This window comes from Lepus europaeus, chromosome 16, assembly GCF_033115175.1.
Source record: "Lepus europaeus isolate LE1 chromosome 16, mLepTim1.pri, whole genome shotgun sequence".
NCBI lineage: Eukaryota > Metazoa > Chordata > Mammalia > Lagomorpha > Leporidae > Lepus > Lepus europaeus.
The window spans coordinates 35926128-35946465 of NC_084842.1; the positions used below are offsets into that span (position 1 = coordinate 35926128).

Consider the following 20338-nt stretch of genomic DNA (forward strand, 5'->3'; position numbering starts at 1 on the left):
ACACATTCTCTAAGAAAATAGGGAATTTTTCAGCACAATAAAATTAGAAATTAATTTTTAGAGAATCAAAAATAACTCAATAGTTACATTTAGATTTTTTAAAAAATTGAATCTTCCATTAAGGGTTTGGTCAGTGATACAATAAAATAGTATTGCTGTTATTTTAATAGAAATAAGTATATGTATTAATTTTTGGAAATTAAGTAAAGCATCCTGATTTTGAAAATATTGTTATTAAATAAATTGTTGATCTGCATATTAGAAGTATAATATTTGAAGCAATCCAAATTTATTCACATTAACTTATGTCTTTGTTTTTTAATGAATAATTATATTAATTCACTAATTAATGTACTTTGTGTTTATGTTGTCTTTTTCATTAGCACACAAATAGAAATATTTTTTGCATTTATACCTTAATCCAATCAACAGTACATCCTTTATAGTCAAAACATCATTACAGGATTTCTATCATGAAGGATTTGTTCCTTTATTGTATCTTCTTTTGATCTATATGATAAATTCCATGAAGATAAAGATGATTTAAATAGGTGGTAGTGGTTTTTTATTTTTTTAAATTTTTATTCATTTATTTGAGCGGTAGAGTTACAGAGAGTGAGAGGGAGAGACAGAGAGAAAAAGGTCTTCCTTCTGTTGGTTCATTCCCCAAATGGCCACAATAGTCAGAGCTTCACCGATCTGAAACCAGGAGCCAGGAGCTTCTTCTGGGTCTCCCACATGGGTGCAGGGGCCCAAGGACTTGGGCCATCTTTTTTTTTTTTTAATTTTATTTAATAAATATAAATTTTGAAAGTACAACTTTTGGATTATAGCTGCTTTTCCCCCCATAATCTCTCTCCCACCTACAACCATCCCATTCTTCATCAAGATTCATTTTCAATTATATTTATATTCGGAAGGTCAACTTGGTATATACTAAGATTTTAACAGTTTGCACCCACACATATACACAAAGTATAACATACTGTTTGAGTAGCAGTTTTACCATTAATTTGCATAGTACAAGAAATTAAGGATTGAGATCCTACCATCTTTCACTGCTTTCCCAGGCTTAGCAAAGAGCTGGATTGGAAGAGGAGCAGCCAGGACTAGAACCAGTGCCCACATGGGATGCCTGCGTAGCAAGTGGAGGATTAACCTACTGCGCCACTGCGCCTGCCCCTAGATTGCAGATTTTTAACAATTATTTGAATTCCTAAAATCTAAAATGGCTACTAGTCAATGACACTAGACTTGCTTTGTCCTTAGTCATCCTCTTGAAAACATTCATTAGAATTCCTCTTCTAATTCTTTATTGAGATATTTTTATACCATAAAATGCACCTATTTTAAATGTTCATTTCTCATTTTCTTAGATGATTGTAGATATACATGGTATTGCAAGAAATTTACAGAGCGATCCCTTGTATAGTTTGCCTATTTCCCTGATGGTATTTTCCAAAACTATAGTGTTGTCACAGCCAGAATATAGATGTTGGTGCAATACACCTATCTCATCTAGATTTGTCAGATTTTATTTGTTGCATAATATGCATGTATATGTGTATGAAGTTCTATGCAGGTTCTTATATCCAACTCCTCAGTGCTCAGTTTTAATACCACAGGAATCCCTCCTGCTGCCCTTTTATAACTTCACTTACCTCTGTCCTGGCTGATGTTGACTATCTAATCATATGCATATTTGTCCTTTGCACATCTTCTCCCCTGAAATTTCTTTTCTTCCTGTTTTTTAATTGGATTGTTTGCTTTCCTGTTAACATTTTAAGAGTTGCTTATATGTTCTAGATACCAGTCCTTTGCAAGATAAGTGATTTGTGGGTTATTTTCTCTCAGTTGATTGTGTATACTTTCATCAACTAAATTTTTCATTTTGATGAAGTCTGCTTTATAATTTTTTTATGTTTATATATATATTGCTTCTGAATTCCTTGCCTAGCCTTAGATCCCAGAGTTCCTTTTATGTATACTTCTAAAAGTTCTCTAATTTTATATTTTAAATTTAAATTTATGACTTAATTTTTGTAAAAGTTGTCAGATTTTGATCAAGTTTCACTTAATTTAATGTTTTATCAGTGTTTACCATTTATCCATCTATTGAGTCAACAGATATTTACAGAGCAATTTATATCTTCAAGGCACTGTGTTCAATATAAGATTTATTCATATAGCCTATTGATTGTGATCAGTTCCTCATCTTACAGTTAATGGAGTTGATAAGATCCAAAATTATCATTATTAGCTTAATAATTGGGTAAATATTATGCTGTAACTAAGAGATGCTTAAACATACTGATCTTAGCAATTGATGCATTGATTTCAAAAGCCAAAGAAGTTGACGTGCTTTCCACAAAATACTTTAAATCAAATTACTGGGGATGTAAGCTTATGACAAAAATCTCAATAGAAATTTCTTTTAAGATTTATTTGTTATTTGAAAGGCAGAGTTACAGAGAGACAGAGGCAGAGAGAAAGAGAGGTCTTCCATCTGCTGGTTCATTCCTCAAATGGCCTGAGCTGGGCTGATCTGAAGCCAGGAGCCTGGATCTTCTTCTGGGTCTCCCACATGGGTTGAGGGGTCCAAGGACTTGGGCCATATTCCACTGCTTTCCCAGGCACATTAACAGAGAGCTGGATCAAAAGTGGAGCAGTCAGGACTCGAACCAACGTGCATTTGGGATGCCGGCACTGCAGATAATGGCTTTTCCCATTAAGCCACATTGAAGGCCCCTCTTATTAATTGACAAGTATGTTTTATGATAACTCCCAAAAGGACCTTTGACTTGTTGAATCTTCCCATGAACTTTTGGAGTTACTTCTAGAAACATGTCAGTAATGATTAAATATTATAATACAGTGATATTACTTAACTGCCAAAAGGTTATATCTATTATCACAGGCTGTTGACTAAATACTTGACCTTATTAGACAGTCTGTGCTTTTTTTTTAAATCTGTCTGCTTGGATTATTTTCTTAAGATTTATTTATTTATTATTTGATAGGCAGAAGCAGAGAGAGAGTGAAAGAGAGAGAGAGAGAGAAAAAGAGAGAGAGAACCATCTGCTGGTTCTCTCCCCAAATGGCTGCAACGCTGGATCTGGGCTGATCCGAAGCCAGGTGCCTGCAGCTTCTGAGTCTCCCACATGGGTGCAGGGTCCCAAGGACTTGAGCCATCATCTACTTCTTTCCTAGGCCATAGCAAGGAGCTGGATGAGAAATGGAGCATCCGGGACTGAACCCAGCACCCATATGGGATGCTGGCACTGCATGTGGCAACTTTACCTCTATGCCACAGCTGCAGACTCCCAATCTGTGTCTTATATTTATAGTATAGCTATATAAGCCAAGTTAGCTTCAGCTTACATTATATGATTACTCATTGTTATTTTTGTCTACTGGCAAAAATAAATGGCATACCTGAAAATTTGCAGGTCCTAAATAAATGAAATTTGGGACCAGGATTGTGACTACTCAGATAATTAAATCCACAATAATCAGGTGTACCCTGAAATAGAAGAACCAAAATAAAGAGTTAGCATTTAAAGGGAGTAGAGGAAGAAAAACTATCTTATTGTAAACTACTTACTTTGGGTTAGATTCTCTGTTAGCCCTTCAAAGAATAAGCATTATTTGTTACTTAACTAATGAACTAGATCCAGATCTTACTTCACATCAAAGTCTGTGTGCTTTCCACGAGAACAGTGCCTGAAAGAGCAGCTGTGGCTGGAAGCCACAACAGAGGTATAAGAGGTGACAGAGGTAAAAAAGTTGAGAGACCCGGTGATGAAGAAACAAATGATTGTTGATTCTGTTCATGAACTCTGACAGTTCTGGGCATGTCATTTGGTGGTGAAGAATAAAAGCTTTGAACTCAGTTAGATCTGAGTTTGAATCCTAAATCTTCTATTAGCTGGATATGTGATCTCAGTCAAATTTGCTTAACTTCTCTGGACCACTCTTTTCTCAGCCAAAAGATTAAGATAATAACACATTACCTATTAGGGTTGTTGTGTGGATTAAAAAGAGATACTGTATAAATATTATATGTTAAATATTATGTGCAAAAGGGAGGAACTCAGCCAGGAATTCCAGGGATTAAATCTCCACACACAACAAAAAGTGTTCAAGGGGTGTTTTTTTCTACTCTATTGAAAAGGAAATTCTCTGTCCTTTAAAATTAAAAATCCTTATGAAAAATGGCAAAAATGATTCTTTGAATACTTTGACATTTTGAATGATTTCCTACTACTCTTAGACAATAATGTTATTTTTATCTTCTTAATCTGTGTTATATGAGGCCTAGGGCAGTAATTCTTAATGCTGAGTGCCCAGACTCAAACCAGAGCTTTTTTAAATTTACATATCTGAATTCCACAACCAGTAGACCTCTGATTACAGAAAGGTTGTACAATTAATAAAAAATGTTGCATAGCCTTCACCCAGATTCACCAATTTTTAACATTTTGCTGTATTGCTTCTGTCTGAAGAAACATAAATGTTGGGGGTCCAGCTCTGTGGTGCAGTAGGTTAATCCTCCGCCTGCAGTGCCGGCATCCCATTTGGGCGCCACTTCTAGTCCCAGCTGCCTCTCTTCCAATCCAGCTCTCTGCTATGGCCTGGGAAAGCAGTAGAAGATGGCCCAAGTGCTTGGACCCCTGCACCCACATGGGAGACCAGGAAGAATCACCGGGACTCCTGGTTTTAGATCGGTGCAGCATTGCAGCCATCTGGGTTTCCCTCTGTCTCTCCCTCTCAGTGTCTGTAACTTTGCCTCTCAAATAAATAAATAAGATCTAAAGAAAAAAAAAAAAAAGAAACATAAATGTTGGGTCAGGCGCTATGACATAGTAGGTAAAGTTGCGGCCTGCATCCTGTATGGTTGCTGGTTCAAGTCCCAGCTGTTCCACTTCCAATCCAGCTCTCTGCTGTGGCCTAGGAAAGCAACAGAAGATGGCCCAAGACCTTGGGCCTCTGCACCCAAGTGGGAGACCCAGAAGAAGCTACTGGGTCCTGGCTTCAGATCAGCTCACCTCTGGCCATTGTGGCCATTTGGTGACTGAATCAGCAGGTGGAAGACCTCTGTCTCTCCACCTCTGCCTGTCTGTAACTCTGCCTTTCAAATAAACAAATAAATCTTTAAAAAAAAATAAATAAACATAAATGTTATAGCCTTTTCTGAACTATTTTAGCATAGGTTGCTAACATCATGCCTTAACACTTCAATGTGTAGTTCCTAAGAACAAGAATGTACTCTTATTTAAATCATTGTATAATTACCAAATATAGGAAATGTAACATTGTTGGTGATATGCTTACCCAGTCTTCAGCCCAAATATCTAGTTTCTCAATTATCCTAATTTATCCTCTTATATAGCGACTTTTCCAGCACAGATCCTGTCCACATATTGCATTTAGATGTCATGTTTTATATTTTGATCTCTTGGAATCTGGAACTGTTGATGGATGGGAGACCTCTCTCTCTCTCTCTCTCTCTGTCTCTCTCTCTCTGCCTCTCCTTCTCTGTGTAACTCAGACTTTGAAATAAATAAATAAATCTTTAAAAAAAATTAAGCTATGTAATACCAAAGGAGTTTTTTTAGAAGGAAAAGTACCATACAGGCACGTTAACTGTAACATAATTAAAATATTGTTGTGTAAGAGTACAACAGATCATTTGTTGGTGATTATTGCTCTTTGCTGGATAAAAACATCTTTAGCTAAATCAAACTTTTTTCAATCTCATAGGTAGATATTTTACAATGATATTACTTTCAAATAAGTCTGTATTTTTCCTAAAATCATGTTATTTTCCACTTATTTCATCCCAGCTATTGTGCCATGGCAACATTCAGCCTTAGGAGCAGATAAGTTAAATTTGAAATGTAAAATATAATAATAAACCAAAATATGAAATTCTTATTATGAGCTTAAATTCATAAAACAGGTGTTACTCAGCTGATATTGACACATTCATACACAGTACCACTGAATATTCAAGGTCACTCAATTTTGTTGCCAATCCTCATTCAATTGCCATTAATATTAGGCTTTGGAATCCACAGTTGTGCTTACATGAGTGTATTTGCAGGCAGTGCAGAGTGTATTTAAACTAAATAAAAATGTAGTAACTCTGAGACACCAGGAGTGTTACTTGAATACTGTATTAAAATGGTCAAATTAATGGTCATGGATCCAGGAAAATAAAAATTCTTGAACCCTGTTTTTTCACCTATTTGGCCATTGTTCAGTGGAACTTCATCCTATTTAAAAAGACACTCTAAGACCTGTTTTATTTTGTACTGATCATTCTCAGTAAAGTGTACATTTAAATTTAGTAAATTGTATCCAAATCTTTGGTTACAAGTATTGATTTTAGGGGCCGGCGCTGTGACGTAGCGAGTAAAGCCACCGCTGCCTGCAGTACCGCCATCCTATATGTGCACCAGCTAGCTGCTCCACTTCCTTCCAATTCAGCTCTCTGTTATAGCCTGGGAAAGCAGTAGAAGATGGCCCAAGTCCTTGGGCCCCTGCACCTGCATGGGAGACCCAGAGGATGCTCCTGGCTCCTGCCTTCAGATTGGCACAACTCAGGCAATTGTGACCTTCTGGGGAGTGAACTAGCTGATGGAAGACTCTCTCTCTCTCTCTCTGTCTCTCTCTCTCTAACTGTGCCTTTCAAATAAATAAATCTTTAAGAAAAATGTATTAATTTTACAACCATTTTGACAAACAAGGAAAAAAATACGATTTCTAATTGCTTTCATTTTTTCCCTCAATTTATTTTCTCAAAAGCTTTAAATATAATAAATTGAATTTAGAAGAAAAGACTGGATATTTCAATAGCATACATTTACAGTTGAATCTCATTATTTTTATATTTTAGATTTATGAGCTTGTCTGCTTACTTCAATGATCCAATCAATACCCCTGCCACGGCTGGCGCCGCGGCTCAATAGGCTAATCCTCCGCCTGTGGCGCCAGCACACCGGGTTCTAGTTCCGGTCAGGACGCCGGATTCTGTCCCGGTTGCTTCTCTTCCAGGCCAGCTCTCTGCTGTGGCCAAGGCGTGCAGTGGAGGATGGCCCAAGTGCTTGGGCCCTGCACCCGCATGGGAGACCAGGAGAAGCACCTGGCTCCTGGCTTCGGATCAGGGCGGGGGGCCTGCCGCAGCGACCATTGGAGGGTGAACCAACGGAAAAGACGGAAAAGGAAGACAGTTCTCTGTGTTTCTCTCTCTCTCACTGTCCATTCTCCCTGTAAAAAAAAAAAAAAAAAAAAAAAAAAAAAAAAAAATACCCCTGCCACTTTCCTAGCTGTTAGTGGCATACACTAAGCTGCAAAAAAACTGAGCTGTTCAAGGTACACATGAATACTGGTAGACTTTGCCTTTTTATTTTAACTCTTGTATACAAATGTCCTTTTCATGGCCTCTTGAGTGCCACATTTTTCACATTTTTGTGCTTTTTGTTGGTGATTCTGAAATTTAAGAAGGCCCCAAAGTGACAAGTGGTGTGCCTTACAGAGAACATAGATTTGTGAAATAATCTTCCTTCATGTATTACCATGAGTGCTGTTGGCCATGAGTTCAATGTTAGTGAGTTAATAATACATATTAAATGAAGTGTCTTCAAACAGAAATGCACATAAAACAAGGTTATGTATTAATTGGTTGTCAAAAACATTGTAACCAGGTGCTTATAAAAACTTAACCCTGTATTCCTGTGATTCAGTATTAAATAATTAGTGTTTATAGCAACTTTATAGAATATATAAACTATATAAAAAGAATCAACTATATACATGAAAAGGACTAACTACACTCTTGTAAAAGTAATTGATTTTAGAAAGAATTCTCTACTTTCCTCAGTCTCTTTGGAGTGATTAATTCAGCAATAGTTTCATCTTGAAATCCATGTTTACACCAAAACTAGTGATTTCAGATGCAAAAATGTACTTCGTGTTTTAATTGGAAAATCTTTGCATATTCAGTTTAAATAGTCACTGTGCAACTGATTTTTTTATCAAATAATTACTATTATTTAAGACAAATTTGAAGACTATATGTTGAAGTCAAGTTTTGATTGATTTTATCAGAACATGTGTTTTCAAGAATTGAAATTATGCAGGAACCCAATGTGAAACTGTATCATATTTTACATTTATTTTAGAGCCAGATGTTGAGAGCTACTAAAGGTAACACAAGGACTCATTTCATGACATAGTTATTAGAACTATTGTTGGGTATGTTGAGATCTGAAATTTTTGTGGACCATGATATTTTTATTTTTAGGATTACTTATTTATTTTTGATTTGGTCATTGACATAAAAATTTACAAGGAAAAATATAAACATGCACAAAACCTGAGGACTAAAGTAGGTAAAAAGTTGTGTACAAACCCTACAAAACCGTACAAGTATGAACATGAACAAATAAGTTTATTTATCAGGCAGGACCTCAGGATAGTCATGTATCATTAAATAAGTTTTATGAAAGTGCTGTCATTTTCATTTTATGAAAATGTGATTTTTGTCAAAACAAGGTAATATCTAACATGTATTTGTTATTACCCATGAAGTTAACTTCACATGCATTATCTAATAAAACAAGATTTTAAGCCATAGAGACTCTTTTTCCATATTATAAATGAAGAAACTGAAGTTTAGCATAGATGAGTAATTCTCCTTCATGTAATCACTAACATATTCAGGATTCAAACTCAAATCTGTCCAACCTCAAAGTCCACAATACTGTGTTCCTTCCATGCCTCGCATCATAACTTAACAAAATGGATGTCATGTCTTTTTGAAGTTTTATTACTTATCTGACAGTTACACCATATTCCACGTTTCTGTTACTCTAAGAAATATTGGGAGTGTGGATAGAACGTTATAGACGGCCCTTCCTTTTTCCAAATGCTGAGCTTATAATATTCGTCTTCTGAGAGTGATTTATCCTGCTTTCTCTTTAAAGCATCACAAACTGCTTAAAAGGGAAAGGTAAGTCCCAAAGGGGCAATTTGCAGTCTGATTTAGCATTAGGAGAATAGAAAATTAGATATAATCTTAGTTTTCTTTGTCTGAAGTATGTATACATAAGCCTCAACTTTCCACCATCCCCAGCTTTTTTTTTTTTAAGAACCAGTTGCTGGCTTTACCTCTTTCTACCTGCTGGATGCTTTCTGAATCACATTATCCAGGGCTTAATTTAAGTGATCCTCATTAAAGTCCAGAACCTAGGGAAATCACCCAGAATTTTTGTTTCCTAGCAACAGCCCTGAGAGTAACAACAGCTGTTTAACTATATGCTGCCAGAAAAAAATGCTATAGGGAGATCCACAAAAATTGTTATTAAACACCTTATATCTTGTGCATTCAAATATCATATTTACCAGATTTGATTAATTATCTTTAGTGATACAGATAAAAATAAGAATTTAAGTACTTGGAAGGACTAGATTAGTTCAGCAGTTAGTGTGATTACTAGGCATTTTCTTGCAAAGTCAAACAAATATCCATAATGATTTTTATGTCAAAATTGAGTCATACTTGTTTTATAATGTTCCATTATGTAGTACAGCATTAAGCAATTTTAAAATTCCTCAGATTTTTGTTGACATTCTCCTTTTTTTCTGTTAAGTATTTTTACTATTTCCATAGTTTTGCCTTTCCAGAATGTTACATAATTGTAATCACATTAATATGGAGTCTTTCAGATTGGCTTCTTTCACTTAATAATATGCACTGGAGTTTCCCCCCATGTCCTCTCATAGCTTAATAGCTCATTTCTTTTTAGTGTAATATTCCATTGTATGGATATACCACAGTGCATGATATATTCACCTAATGAAGTATATCTTCGTTGCCCACAATTTTTGGGAGTTATAACTAAACTACTATGAAATATTCATCTGTATTTTTTGTGAACCTACATTTTCAACTTACTTAAATAAATACCAAGGAATACAAATTCTGATTCATATGGTAAAAGTATGCTTAATTTTGTAAGAAACTGATAAACTAGTAAGTGACTCATTTTGAATTCCTTCATTCTCGTCAATATTTGGTATCGTGTTTGTGGAATACCTTTCCAATAAGTATGTACTGGTACCTCTTTGTTCTTATTCATAATTCCTTAATGGCTTAAGATGGTTAGCATTTTTTCTTACGTTCATTTGCTATCTGTATATCTTCTTCCATGAGGTGTCTATTCTATCTTTTGCCCATTTTATACATGTTTCATTTTTTTCTTATTGTTGAGATTTGAGAGTTCTTTGTGTGATTCGGATAGCAGTTATTCATCATATATATGTTTTGAAAAGATTTCCTTCTATTCTATGGCATGTCTTTTCATTTTTTTAATATTCTATATTTTTAATAATTTATTTTTAATCCTCAACCTCCAGTTAAGGAATTGATCTCGTTGTGGTGTGTGTAGTAAGCAGGGAAGGGTTATCTTTTTTGTCTTCCTTACAAAAGCAATTTTTTCCCACATTTAAAAATCATTGAAATACCCCTTCTCATTGTATTACCTCCTCTCTTCTTGCCACACTCTACCCTACCCCATTGCTTTCATTGCATAAGCTGCTTCAATACCAAGCAGCTTAACGTAAAGAGGAGTTATAAATTATCTTGGGCTGCTGGCGCTGCGGCTCACTAGGCTAATCCTCCGCCTGTGGCGCCAGCACACCGGGTTCTAGTCCCGGTCGGGGCACCGGATTCTGTCCCGGTTGCCCCTCTTCCAGGCCAGCTCTCTGCTGTGGCCAGGGAGTGCAGTGGAGGATGGCCCAAGTGCTTGGGCCCTGCACCCCATGGGAGACCAGGAGAAGCACCTGGCTCCTGCCATCGGATCAGCGCGGTGCGCGGGCCGCAGCGTGCCAGCTGCGGCGGCCATTGGAGGGTGAACCAATGGCAAAGGAAGACCTTTCTCTCTGTCTCTCTCTCTCACTGTCCACTCTGCCTGTCAAAAAAAATAATAAAAAAAAATTATCTTGGGCTTTGTTTCTATTTTTACCAACAATTGACTTAATATAGTAGCCATTGTACAGACAACAATTCAGTAAATGTGCATGTGGATCACTCCTTTTTAAATATTTTTTTTTTTTAAAGTGTGTGATGGGACCAACGTTGTGGCATAGTGAGAACTGCCACCTGCAATTCCGGCATCACATGGGCACTGGTTCCTGTCCCAGCTGTTCCACTTCCATTCCAGCTCCCTGCTAATGACTTGGGAAAAGCAGCAGATGGTGGCCCAAGTGTTTGGGGTCCTGCCACCCACATGATCCAGATGAAGCTCTTGGCTTCTGGCTTCTGCCTGGCCCAGGCCTTACCTTTGTGGCCTTTCGAGGTGTGAACCAGCTGGTAGATCTCTGTCTCTCTCCCTCTCTCTGTAATTTCGACTTTCAAAATAAATAAATCAATCTTAGGGAAAAAAAAGTGTGACATTCTTTGAAGTTTTGCTCAATTTTATTTCCAGTACTTTTCAAAATTTCTGGTCAGCACTTTTTTTTTTCTCTTTCTGGTTTTTTTCACTTTCATTTTTGTTTATTATATTGTAAGCAGTTAATTAAGACAGACATTTAAAGTTCCTATTATGCTACAAATTTTGACTATTTTCATAACTTTCTGTGAAGAATCAGTATTTTTTCTAATTTTTTTTTAAATACAACAAGTGTTAGTAATCAACTTGAGTTAATAAAATGGTACATTTTTAAAAGAGATCATGGAGGGGCTGGCCTGTGGCGCAGTGGGTTAAAGCCCTGGTCTGCAATGCTGGCATCCCATATGGGCACTGATTCAAGTCCCAGCTGCTCCACTTCCAATCCAGCTCTCTGCTATAGCCTCAGAAAGCAGTGAAGGATGGCCCAAGTCCTTGGGCCCCTGCACCTGCATGGGATACCCAGAGGAAGCTCCTTGCTCCTGGCTTCAGACTGGCACAGCTTCAGCCGTTGTGGCCATCTGGGGAGTGAACCAGTGGATGGAAGACCTATCTGCCTCTACCTCTCTCTAGCTCTGCCTTTCAAGTAAATATCTTTAAAAAAGAAAAAAAAAAAAGATCATGGAAGTGCATGTATTTGTGTTATTTTAAAACTTCCTGGTTTACTTTTTCTCAATGAATTTATTTCTTCAGGAAAAACTACTTATTCTAAAGCCAAAACCAAATAAGAAGTCTAGGCCAGTTATTTTCTAAATATCTGTTTCTGGAGACTTCCAGTATGTATGGAAACTTTCAGTATGTGTAGTATGTAAATATAGAGCTGCTTATGTTGGATGTCACATGGAAGTGGGAAAGACAGGAGCACACCTTCTTCTTGTGCCTCTTTTTCCAGTCACCTCTGAGGACCCAATTGGCTGTGTAGACAAGAACTGGAAAATTAGTCTAAATTATGATGTTTAATTTAAAGCATCCACAAAACCAAATAGTCAGCTATTACTGAGCTATTTATCATGGAGTTGAAGGTGTCTAATTTATAAGGTTTCTGAATTAGACTTCAGGGCCTATGTTACATTTTATTACAGTCTACAACATAAGTGTAGACTGGCAAGAATTAAACTAAAAGCCTGTTTCACAGCTGTTATGCATCTGGGAGTTTGGTTAAAAGGGGCTAGCTTAGGTTAGCCTGAATTGTGATAAAAAGCAGGGTCTGGAGGCCTTTTAACTGAACTTCTGTGCTCTGATCAGAGCTGTATTTAATACAGGCCCGTAAGTCCACATAGTTATAATTTGTAAGAGACTTTAGGATATCAGTAACTTTTAAATCTTACCATGTGAAAAATGATTATGTCACCTGTGGACTTTAGAAGTAGTAAGCAAGCTGGAATAAAGGAGATAATCAAGCCAAATGTTTCTAAAGCTACCCTAATTTTGTATTCACAGTGTTCTATTTTAGTGTTATATTACTGGTTTTAATAGGCTTTAATAAGGAATTTTAATTCTGATAAATGAATGCTTCATGTCAAGTTTGTTATACCACTGGGAAAGGTGGGTTACTTTTTTAATGTCACCCTTATTACATTCTGGCTTTTTCACAGGCTTGCAGATGGGTCAGGGGCTGTGGAGAGTGGCCAGAAACCAGCAGCTACAACAGGAAGGCTATAGTGAGCAAGGCTACCTCACCAGAGAGCAGAGCAGAAGAATGGCTGCAAGCAACATTTCTAACACCAGTCATCGTAAACAAGTCCAAGGAGGCATAGATATATATCATCTTTTGAAAGCGAGGAAATCGAAAGAACAGGAAGGATTCATTAATTTGGAAATGTTGCCTCCTGAACTAAGCTTTACCATCTTATCCTACCTGAACGCAACTGATCTCTGCTTAGCTTCATGTGTTTGGCAGGATCTTGCTAATGATGAGCTTCTCTGGCAAGGGTAAGTTAAACCCACCAATGTTTGATTCAGATATCTCTAAGCATAATTATGCTTTTTGTAATATAAGTATTATGAAATATGTTTAACTTGGGCTTGTGCTTTATGTTGCTAGAACCTAGAAAACTGAAAGTGTGATTTGACTTGTATAGTCAAATTTGATACTAGGAAAAAAAATACAGTAATCGCTTTACAATTAGATGAGAGGTTACAAATAGTTATGTGTTGTTTTATTATAAATGAGAAATTGTCAACTTATTCTTAAAATAAGACAAAGTTGTGAAGTAAGAAGTCACAGTCCAAAACGTGGATTCTTCACACCCTTGGTATAGTTTGTGCCTCCCATTGGTATCCCATCTGAAGAATCAGTGTAACTTAAAAATCAGCATGTAGTCTTCAAATGCTGTTTTCTTCATTGGTAGCAAATTGAGTGTTTTTACTTATTTGTTTATGTACTTATTTCTTTTATATATATATATTTTTACTTATCTATATATTTTATCAAAGGTGCCTGTCAACATAAATTCTAACATGAAAATTTTACCAACTTTTTGTTTCTCCTACCCATCATTTCATCAGTGACATATGTAAATAATAAGAAAGGAGATAAATAATCTACATTTTCAACTTAAACTAGATTATTTAGAAATTTTAGCAGCTATTACACCAGATTAAATTAAAACTACCAATATAAGAAAATGTGGTTGAATAGAATGTTTTTTTTGTTTGTTTTGTTTTTAAATTTTATTTAAGATATACAAATTGCATGCATTTCATATATACAGATTTAGGTAAATAGAATGTTTTATTGAGCATAAATTATTAGTTCTTAAATAGTATCATATACCTATATAAAATTATGAGTATGTGACTTCTTTTTCTTTTTGAGTCATGAAAATGTTACCAAGCCTAAAGGAATCATTGGGTAATATCACAGAATTATAGTATAAATTAGATTGATCTCTTCTCAATGGCTAAACATAACAATTATTAGTATCATTTTGTTATTCTTCAGCTACTTATTATAGTGAAGATACTGTGAGAAGAAATGGTATTAATTAGTGTATAAAATAAGTTTTTTTATCATAGGAGCATAAGAAGAAATGAAAGTACTTTAAATCTGACTGATTTCTTTATAGTCTCTTTCTCTACATTTTTTTTTTTTGACAGCAGAGTGGACAGTGATCTTTCTCTACATTTTGATAGGCCCCACCAGCTTAATTTGTCTTAATATATTTGAAAAAATATTTATATCTAAACTTCTCTGTACTCATTCAGAATGTATTCTCACTTGAGGCTTAAATCTAGATTATCTCTGAAAGAAATGCTTCCTTTATTGTTTGCATAGTTATGCCCATTTTTATGATACTTAGGATTTTTTCTTAATGTTAAATTGCTTATACTTGAAGTTAAATGCTGGCTGGATTTTTATTTAATAATTTTAAGTGTGTTGAATACTTACTGATATTGGGAGATTATGGCTTTCACAGCTATAGCTTAGTGATGTAACTGAAGGCTTCTGAAATACTAATTTCCTAGAAAATTCATTACAGTTTCCACTTTAGAATCAATTATTCATTTGGTTGATAAAAAAATTCAGATGTATAAATTAACTATTGAAAGGGTAGTCTCATTAAAATTAGATATTTCAGCTACCTCTCCTCACACATTTTGATGTGGTAGACTGTTCTTTTTTCCTGTGCTCTGTGTGTGTGCATGCTCTTGCTAAAGGCCGGCAGAGTAAAACCAGAGAGAGTGCCTATCCACTGGTTCATTGCCCATATGCCAGCAGTGGCTAGGATGGAGGCTGGGAGCCAGGAACTGAATCTAGATCTCCCACAGGGTAGCAGGAACATATCATTGGACCATCACTGGACCATCATTGTTGCCTCCCAAGGTCTACATTAGCAGGAAGCTGGAATCAGGAGCCAGAGTGGGGTATTAAACCTGAATCCTCTGATGTGTGCCTGCCCGTGAAGTAGAATCTTAAAAATAGCTTTCCTTAATATCATAGCTTTTGATGTATGTATTGTAGTCATGGCATTACAATTTCTGATTCTGTTGTTTTTTTTAAAAGATTTATTCTAATTTTGTGTTGTTAATATATGTACTGTGAAAAACATTGACCCCACCCACCCAGAAAATCTTTTTTTCCACAATTTAGTTTTATTTCACAATACTTAATAGATGCCATTTAGCTTCTTGATAAAAATTGTTAGCTCTGGAGTAAGAGTCATTCATTGTATTCAAATCCTGCCTCTATCAGGCAACTTTGTTGTCTCTGTGTTTCTTAGCTGTAGCACCAACATCAGAGAATTACTGAAGATGAAGCAGATTAATGCAATTAAAATAGTTAAAATGATACCTATAATCTAGTAACTGTTAGTTTTTATTCCTATTGCTACTAACTTTATATGGCAGCATCCATGATATATATATGCAGTCCTCTGCTGACCTGATTGAGACAGGTATTAGTTACATTATATAAGTGAAGAGTGCAAAATTTTGATGGGAACACATAATAAATATGTCATCATGTTTAATCTTTGTAACCATTAATTAGACGCTATCAAAATTGCTAGATTTAAGGCATCTATAACACTCCAGTGCAAAAAACAAGTACAGAATAAAAATTTTAAACTTTAGAGCTATAAAATCCACTTTTACGTCATTTCATATTACTGTTTTATCATGTGTATGAATATTGAATTTAGAAAATGAAAGCTAGTAATGTTTTCCTATCTCATTGTTTTTCATTTTTACAGGTTGTGCAAATCCACTTGGGGTCACTGTTCCATATACAATAAGAACCCACCTCTAGGATTTTCTTTTAGAAAACTATATATGCAGCTGGATGAAGGTAGTCTCACCTTTAATGCCAACCCAGATGAGGTAAGTGAAGAATTTAAATTTTTCTTATCATGTAGATGTTATTACTATCTTACTGCAGAGTTCCAGCATAATAAACTTACAGGTAAAAATGCCAAACCATTGAAAATACCTTTTCAATTGCTGAAAAGCCCAATATATTTTAAATTATTGCTAGTATGACGAAGCCATGTTTCTCAACCTTACTATGGCATAGTCTAATCTTTTCACCTTCTCAATTTGTATAGCAGCTTCCATGACATAAATGCAGTTGTCTACTGACCTGATTGAGATTTATACAAAACCATCATGGGTGGAGAACATAAAATTTTGATGGAAACCCAGAATATGTTCATTAAATTTTTTCTGCAGTACTTTCTTACTATTTATTGTTTCTGTTCAGCAGTGATATTTATTTGTCAGAGATTATCACAAAGACTATCACTGTACCTTCTGACACATCAAAATATTATCTTTTAATAATGCCCTTAACAATGTAAATTCCATGTGGACATGGAAACTAGTTTTAAATTCTGTTGTAAAATTGAATAATTGTGTGTTATTTGATTCTTAACATAATATGGGAAAATGATCAAAATGGACTTTTTTCTATTTTCATTTTAATATATCCTGGAAAAGTTAAGATTTTCAGAAATGTTTAAATATCTATTAGCATTATTCTTAGATACCTAAGTGCAAATCATACAACACTCAAAGGTACTCTTTCTTAGTGTATTATTTTCTGTGATAAAATTTCAACGGCAGGATAATTTTAATTAATTTTTAGAAACTAATCCTTTTTATTTTTTATAGATGTATTAAGGAATTTTTATATCATGTAGCTAAATTATTTTTAATTATCTTATCTTTTGTTATAATTCAGGAAATGTCTCTCCAATTAGAGTATTTGCATCTTAAGCAGAAATGTTGATTTTATAAAATGCATTAATACCAATGATATATTTTTAAAATTTCTGTTCACTTATTTTACATAAATAAAAATGAAATATCATTGCAAAATATTGCTGATATACACACTTCTTAACAGTTAAGTATTATCCCTTTACAAGGTATTATCCCTACGAATATGAGAATAAGTATTATAAAACCTAATACATAAACTTTTAATGCCTTTACAAAATCAGAAAAATTAGTTAACTGCAGATGTTGGTTATGGTAAGTAGTCTTGTTAAAGTACCAGTTTTTAAAACCAATTATAAAATCACTTTTCTTATCCAAAGAAATAAACACATGTAGATATAGGTCCTTATATCCTAGAATATGATATAGATAGTTTTAAATACATAAATTAGAGAAACTAGATATAAAAATGTTTCATCTTTATAGCTACATATATTAGACTATAGACTTCTTGCTTGAACGTCTAGAGTGTTTGGGAGACAGTGGCAGAGAAAAAGAAGTATAATTCAAGTCTTTTTCCTGATATCACTAAGAAAATTCAATTCTTAAGTCAAATGCTTGTTAAGAGAGGGGATTGGAGTTATTAACAGAAGTGAGATTTTTAGATCTTCAGATTTTACTTATCCATCCTACCTTCCATTGTTATTGAGAGTTGGCTGTATTTTTCTTTGCTCACTGGCCTTATTTAAACATGTTCTGGAGCATCCTAGGAGTATTGTTTCACCATTCTGAAAGGGCCAGATAGCACTGCCAAGAGGCATAGAGCTGAACCACACAAAGTGTTTTGTGGTTCTAGAATTCTGATTCTATGCTTTCATAAATATCAGTAGCTTGGCAAGTATTACCTAATAGCAAAATAGAATTTTGTCTTTACCAGAATGCACTTAGAATATAAATAGGCTCCCCCCCTCCCCGAAAAAAAAAAAAAAAGGACTCTGAAATACATGTAACAGTTTTGGAATAATTTTTATGACTATATACTTTCTTTTATTGACTAACGTAAATAATATCAATTTGGTTTGCTTACCAAGTCAATTCTTATATTGAAATCATGTTAGTGAAAGAGTTCTAGTAGATGGTCTTCCATAAAAATTATCTGTATGAGTCATACTTTAGCCAGGTCATTAGAATGACTCTTTCCAAGTTTTTTGAGTACTAGAAATCAGGGAGTACTTTTTTAGAAGTTGATTTTTCCCCCCACTCACTGGAGCACATCAAACATTATTTTGGGTTCATTTAACTTCAAGCAGTAAAATAGTTTTGGTGAAATGTTTAAATGTAAGTGGTGTTTGTTACAGATGCCTAAGATGTATATAATTGCTCAGTATTATAAAAAGTGTACTTTCCCATAATTTCTAGTTTTGTACTTAACATTTTAATAGCAAACATCATTAAAATATTATAAAAATAAGAATACTTACAGCCACAGGGAACAAGATTCTCCAAAGGACACCGTTCATGTCACGGATATGGGTAACCAAACTTCACAGCAACTGCTGGCAGTGGCTTATGGGGTGGGGGAGAACATCTGCACAGTTTGTGGTACGATTACCAGCACGCTATTGTTATATGCATGACATTGTGATTTCAGCTGTATGTAACGTCTTGACCTTGTGCATGAGCTTGTGTATTTTGTGGAAGGTGACTACAGTGTAGTAAAGGAATGTGCTGAAAATCATCTGTTTACATTAAGTTGTATTTCCCCTGCATGTACAATTTGTTTGTGTCAATTTTATGCTACTAGCGATAATACAATAAAGTAATTTTACTTACCAATGAGTAAGCTATATTCCTTATCTCTGTTTTGAATTAAACCATTTTCTTGATATAATAATTAAATTTAGAGTTCCAAAAATTGGTAGTGAACATGGTTTAATTTCAATATATTATGGGCTTATTTTTGATTGTATAAATGTGCTTTTAAGCAGGTGTTATTTTTTTAGTATCTTCATTGGGGTCAGATAAAAAACAATTGGGATTTTTTTAACTATGTAGGCATAATTTTTCTTCTTTTCATACAGAAACACCCCAATATGTTTTGCTAGATTGATCTTGGGTAGAAATTGATTATGCAAAATATTTTGAATTTGACCTATACAAACTGCTTGTTTATTTGAGAGAGGAGGAGGGAAAATAGGAGGAAGAAAGAGATAATGACAAATTGTTAGAGAAAAGAGCACTCCCATCCTCTGGTTCACTCTCCAGTTGCCTATCATGGCTAGAACTGAACCAGGCCAAACTGGGAACTCAATACAGGTCTCCCAGAAGGATGTCAGGGACCCAACTACTTAAGCCATCACTTCCTCCCTGGGCCTGCGTTAGCAGACTGGAGTCAGGAACTAGAGCTGGGTATCAAACCCTGGGTCTCTGTCTTGGCACATGGGTTATCTTAACCAGCACCAGATGCTCACCCCTACACACAATGTATTAGATGAAAGTGCATGATTTTGGACCAGCTTTAGTGTAAACAAGAAATTTCTAGCAATTAGGCACTATAGAAAGCATCTCAGGAGTTTATGTTCACTTTTTTTATTAATAGTATCTCAAGTATTGATTTTTACTGATTTTTTTACTTTAGTATACAGCAACAAAATGTTCATTACTGGTACTACACAGCATAACAGTATTGATTATCTTATATGCTTATTTATAGTATAATTTTTCAAAGCATTTATAATATAATTTTTGAAAAACTTTTATTAATTTTGGGCCGGTATTATCATAATGGGTTAAACCACTGAGACTCCAGCATCCCATATAAGTGCCAGTTCAAGTCCCAGCTGTTGCACTTCCCATCCAGCTACCTGTTAATGACCTGGGAAAAGCAACAGAAATTGGTCCAAGTGCTTGGGCCTCTGCACCCACATGGGAGACCTGGATAAAGCTCCTGGATTCTGGCTTTAGCCTGGCCCAGCCCTGTCCATTGGGGTCATTTGGGGAGTGAACCAGTGGATGGAAGATCTCTCTTGGACTTTCAAATAAGTAAAATCTGAAAAAAAGAAATAAGAGAAATAAGATTTTTTATTAAAAAAACTTTTGTTAGTTCATTGATGCAAGTTGCCAATTTCTAACAAAGGATGTTGTATACAGTATAACTCAAATGTATTTGACACTGTGTGTGTCCCCCTCCCACCTCTTTTTTTCGTAAAGGACCATTACAGATACCA

At 35.1% G+C, this 20338-nt stretch overlaps 1 protein-coding gene across 1 annotated transcript in view; it reads left to right on the top strand.

The window, feature by feature from the left end:
- FBXO8 (F-box protein 8) overlaps nt 1-20338 on the top strand; it is a 49582-nt gene that overhangs the window by 7170 nt on the left and 22074 nt on the right. Inside the window, exons 2-3 of the mRNA XM_062212844.1 lie at nt 13049-13385; nt 16148-16274. Coding sequence (XP_062068828.1) covers nt 13057-13385; nt 16148-16274 — 456 coding nt within the window. The 5' untranslated portion in view covers nt 13049-13056. The remainder of the gene's footprint in view (nt 1-13048; nt 13386-16147; nt 16275-20338) is intronic.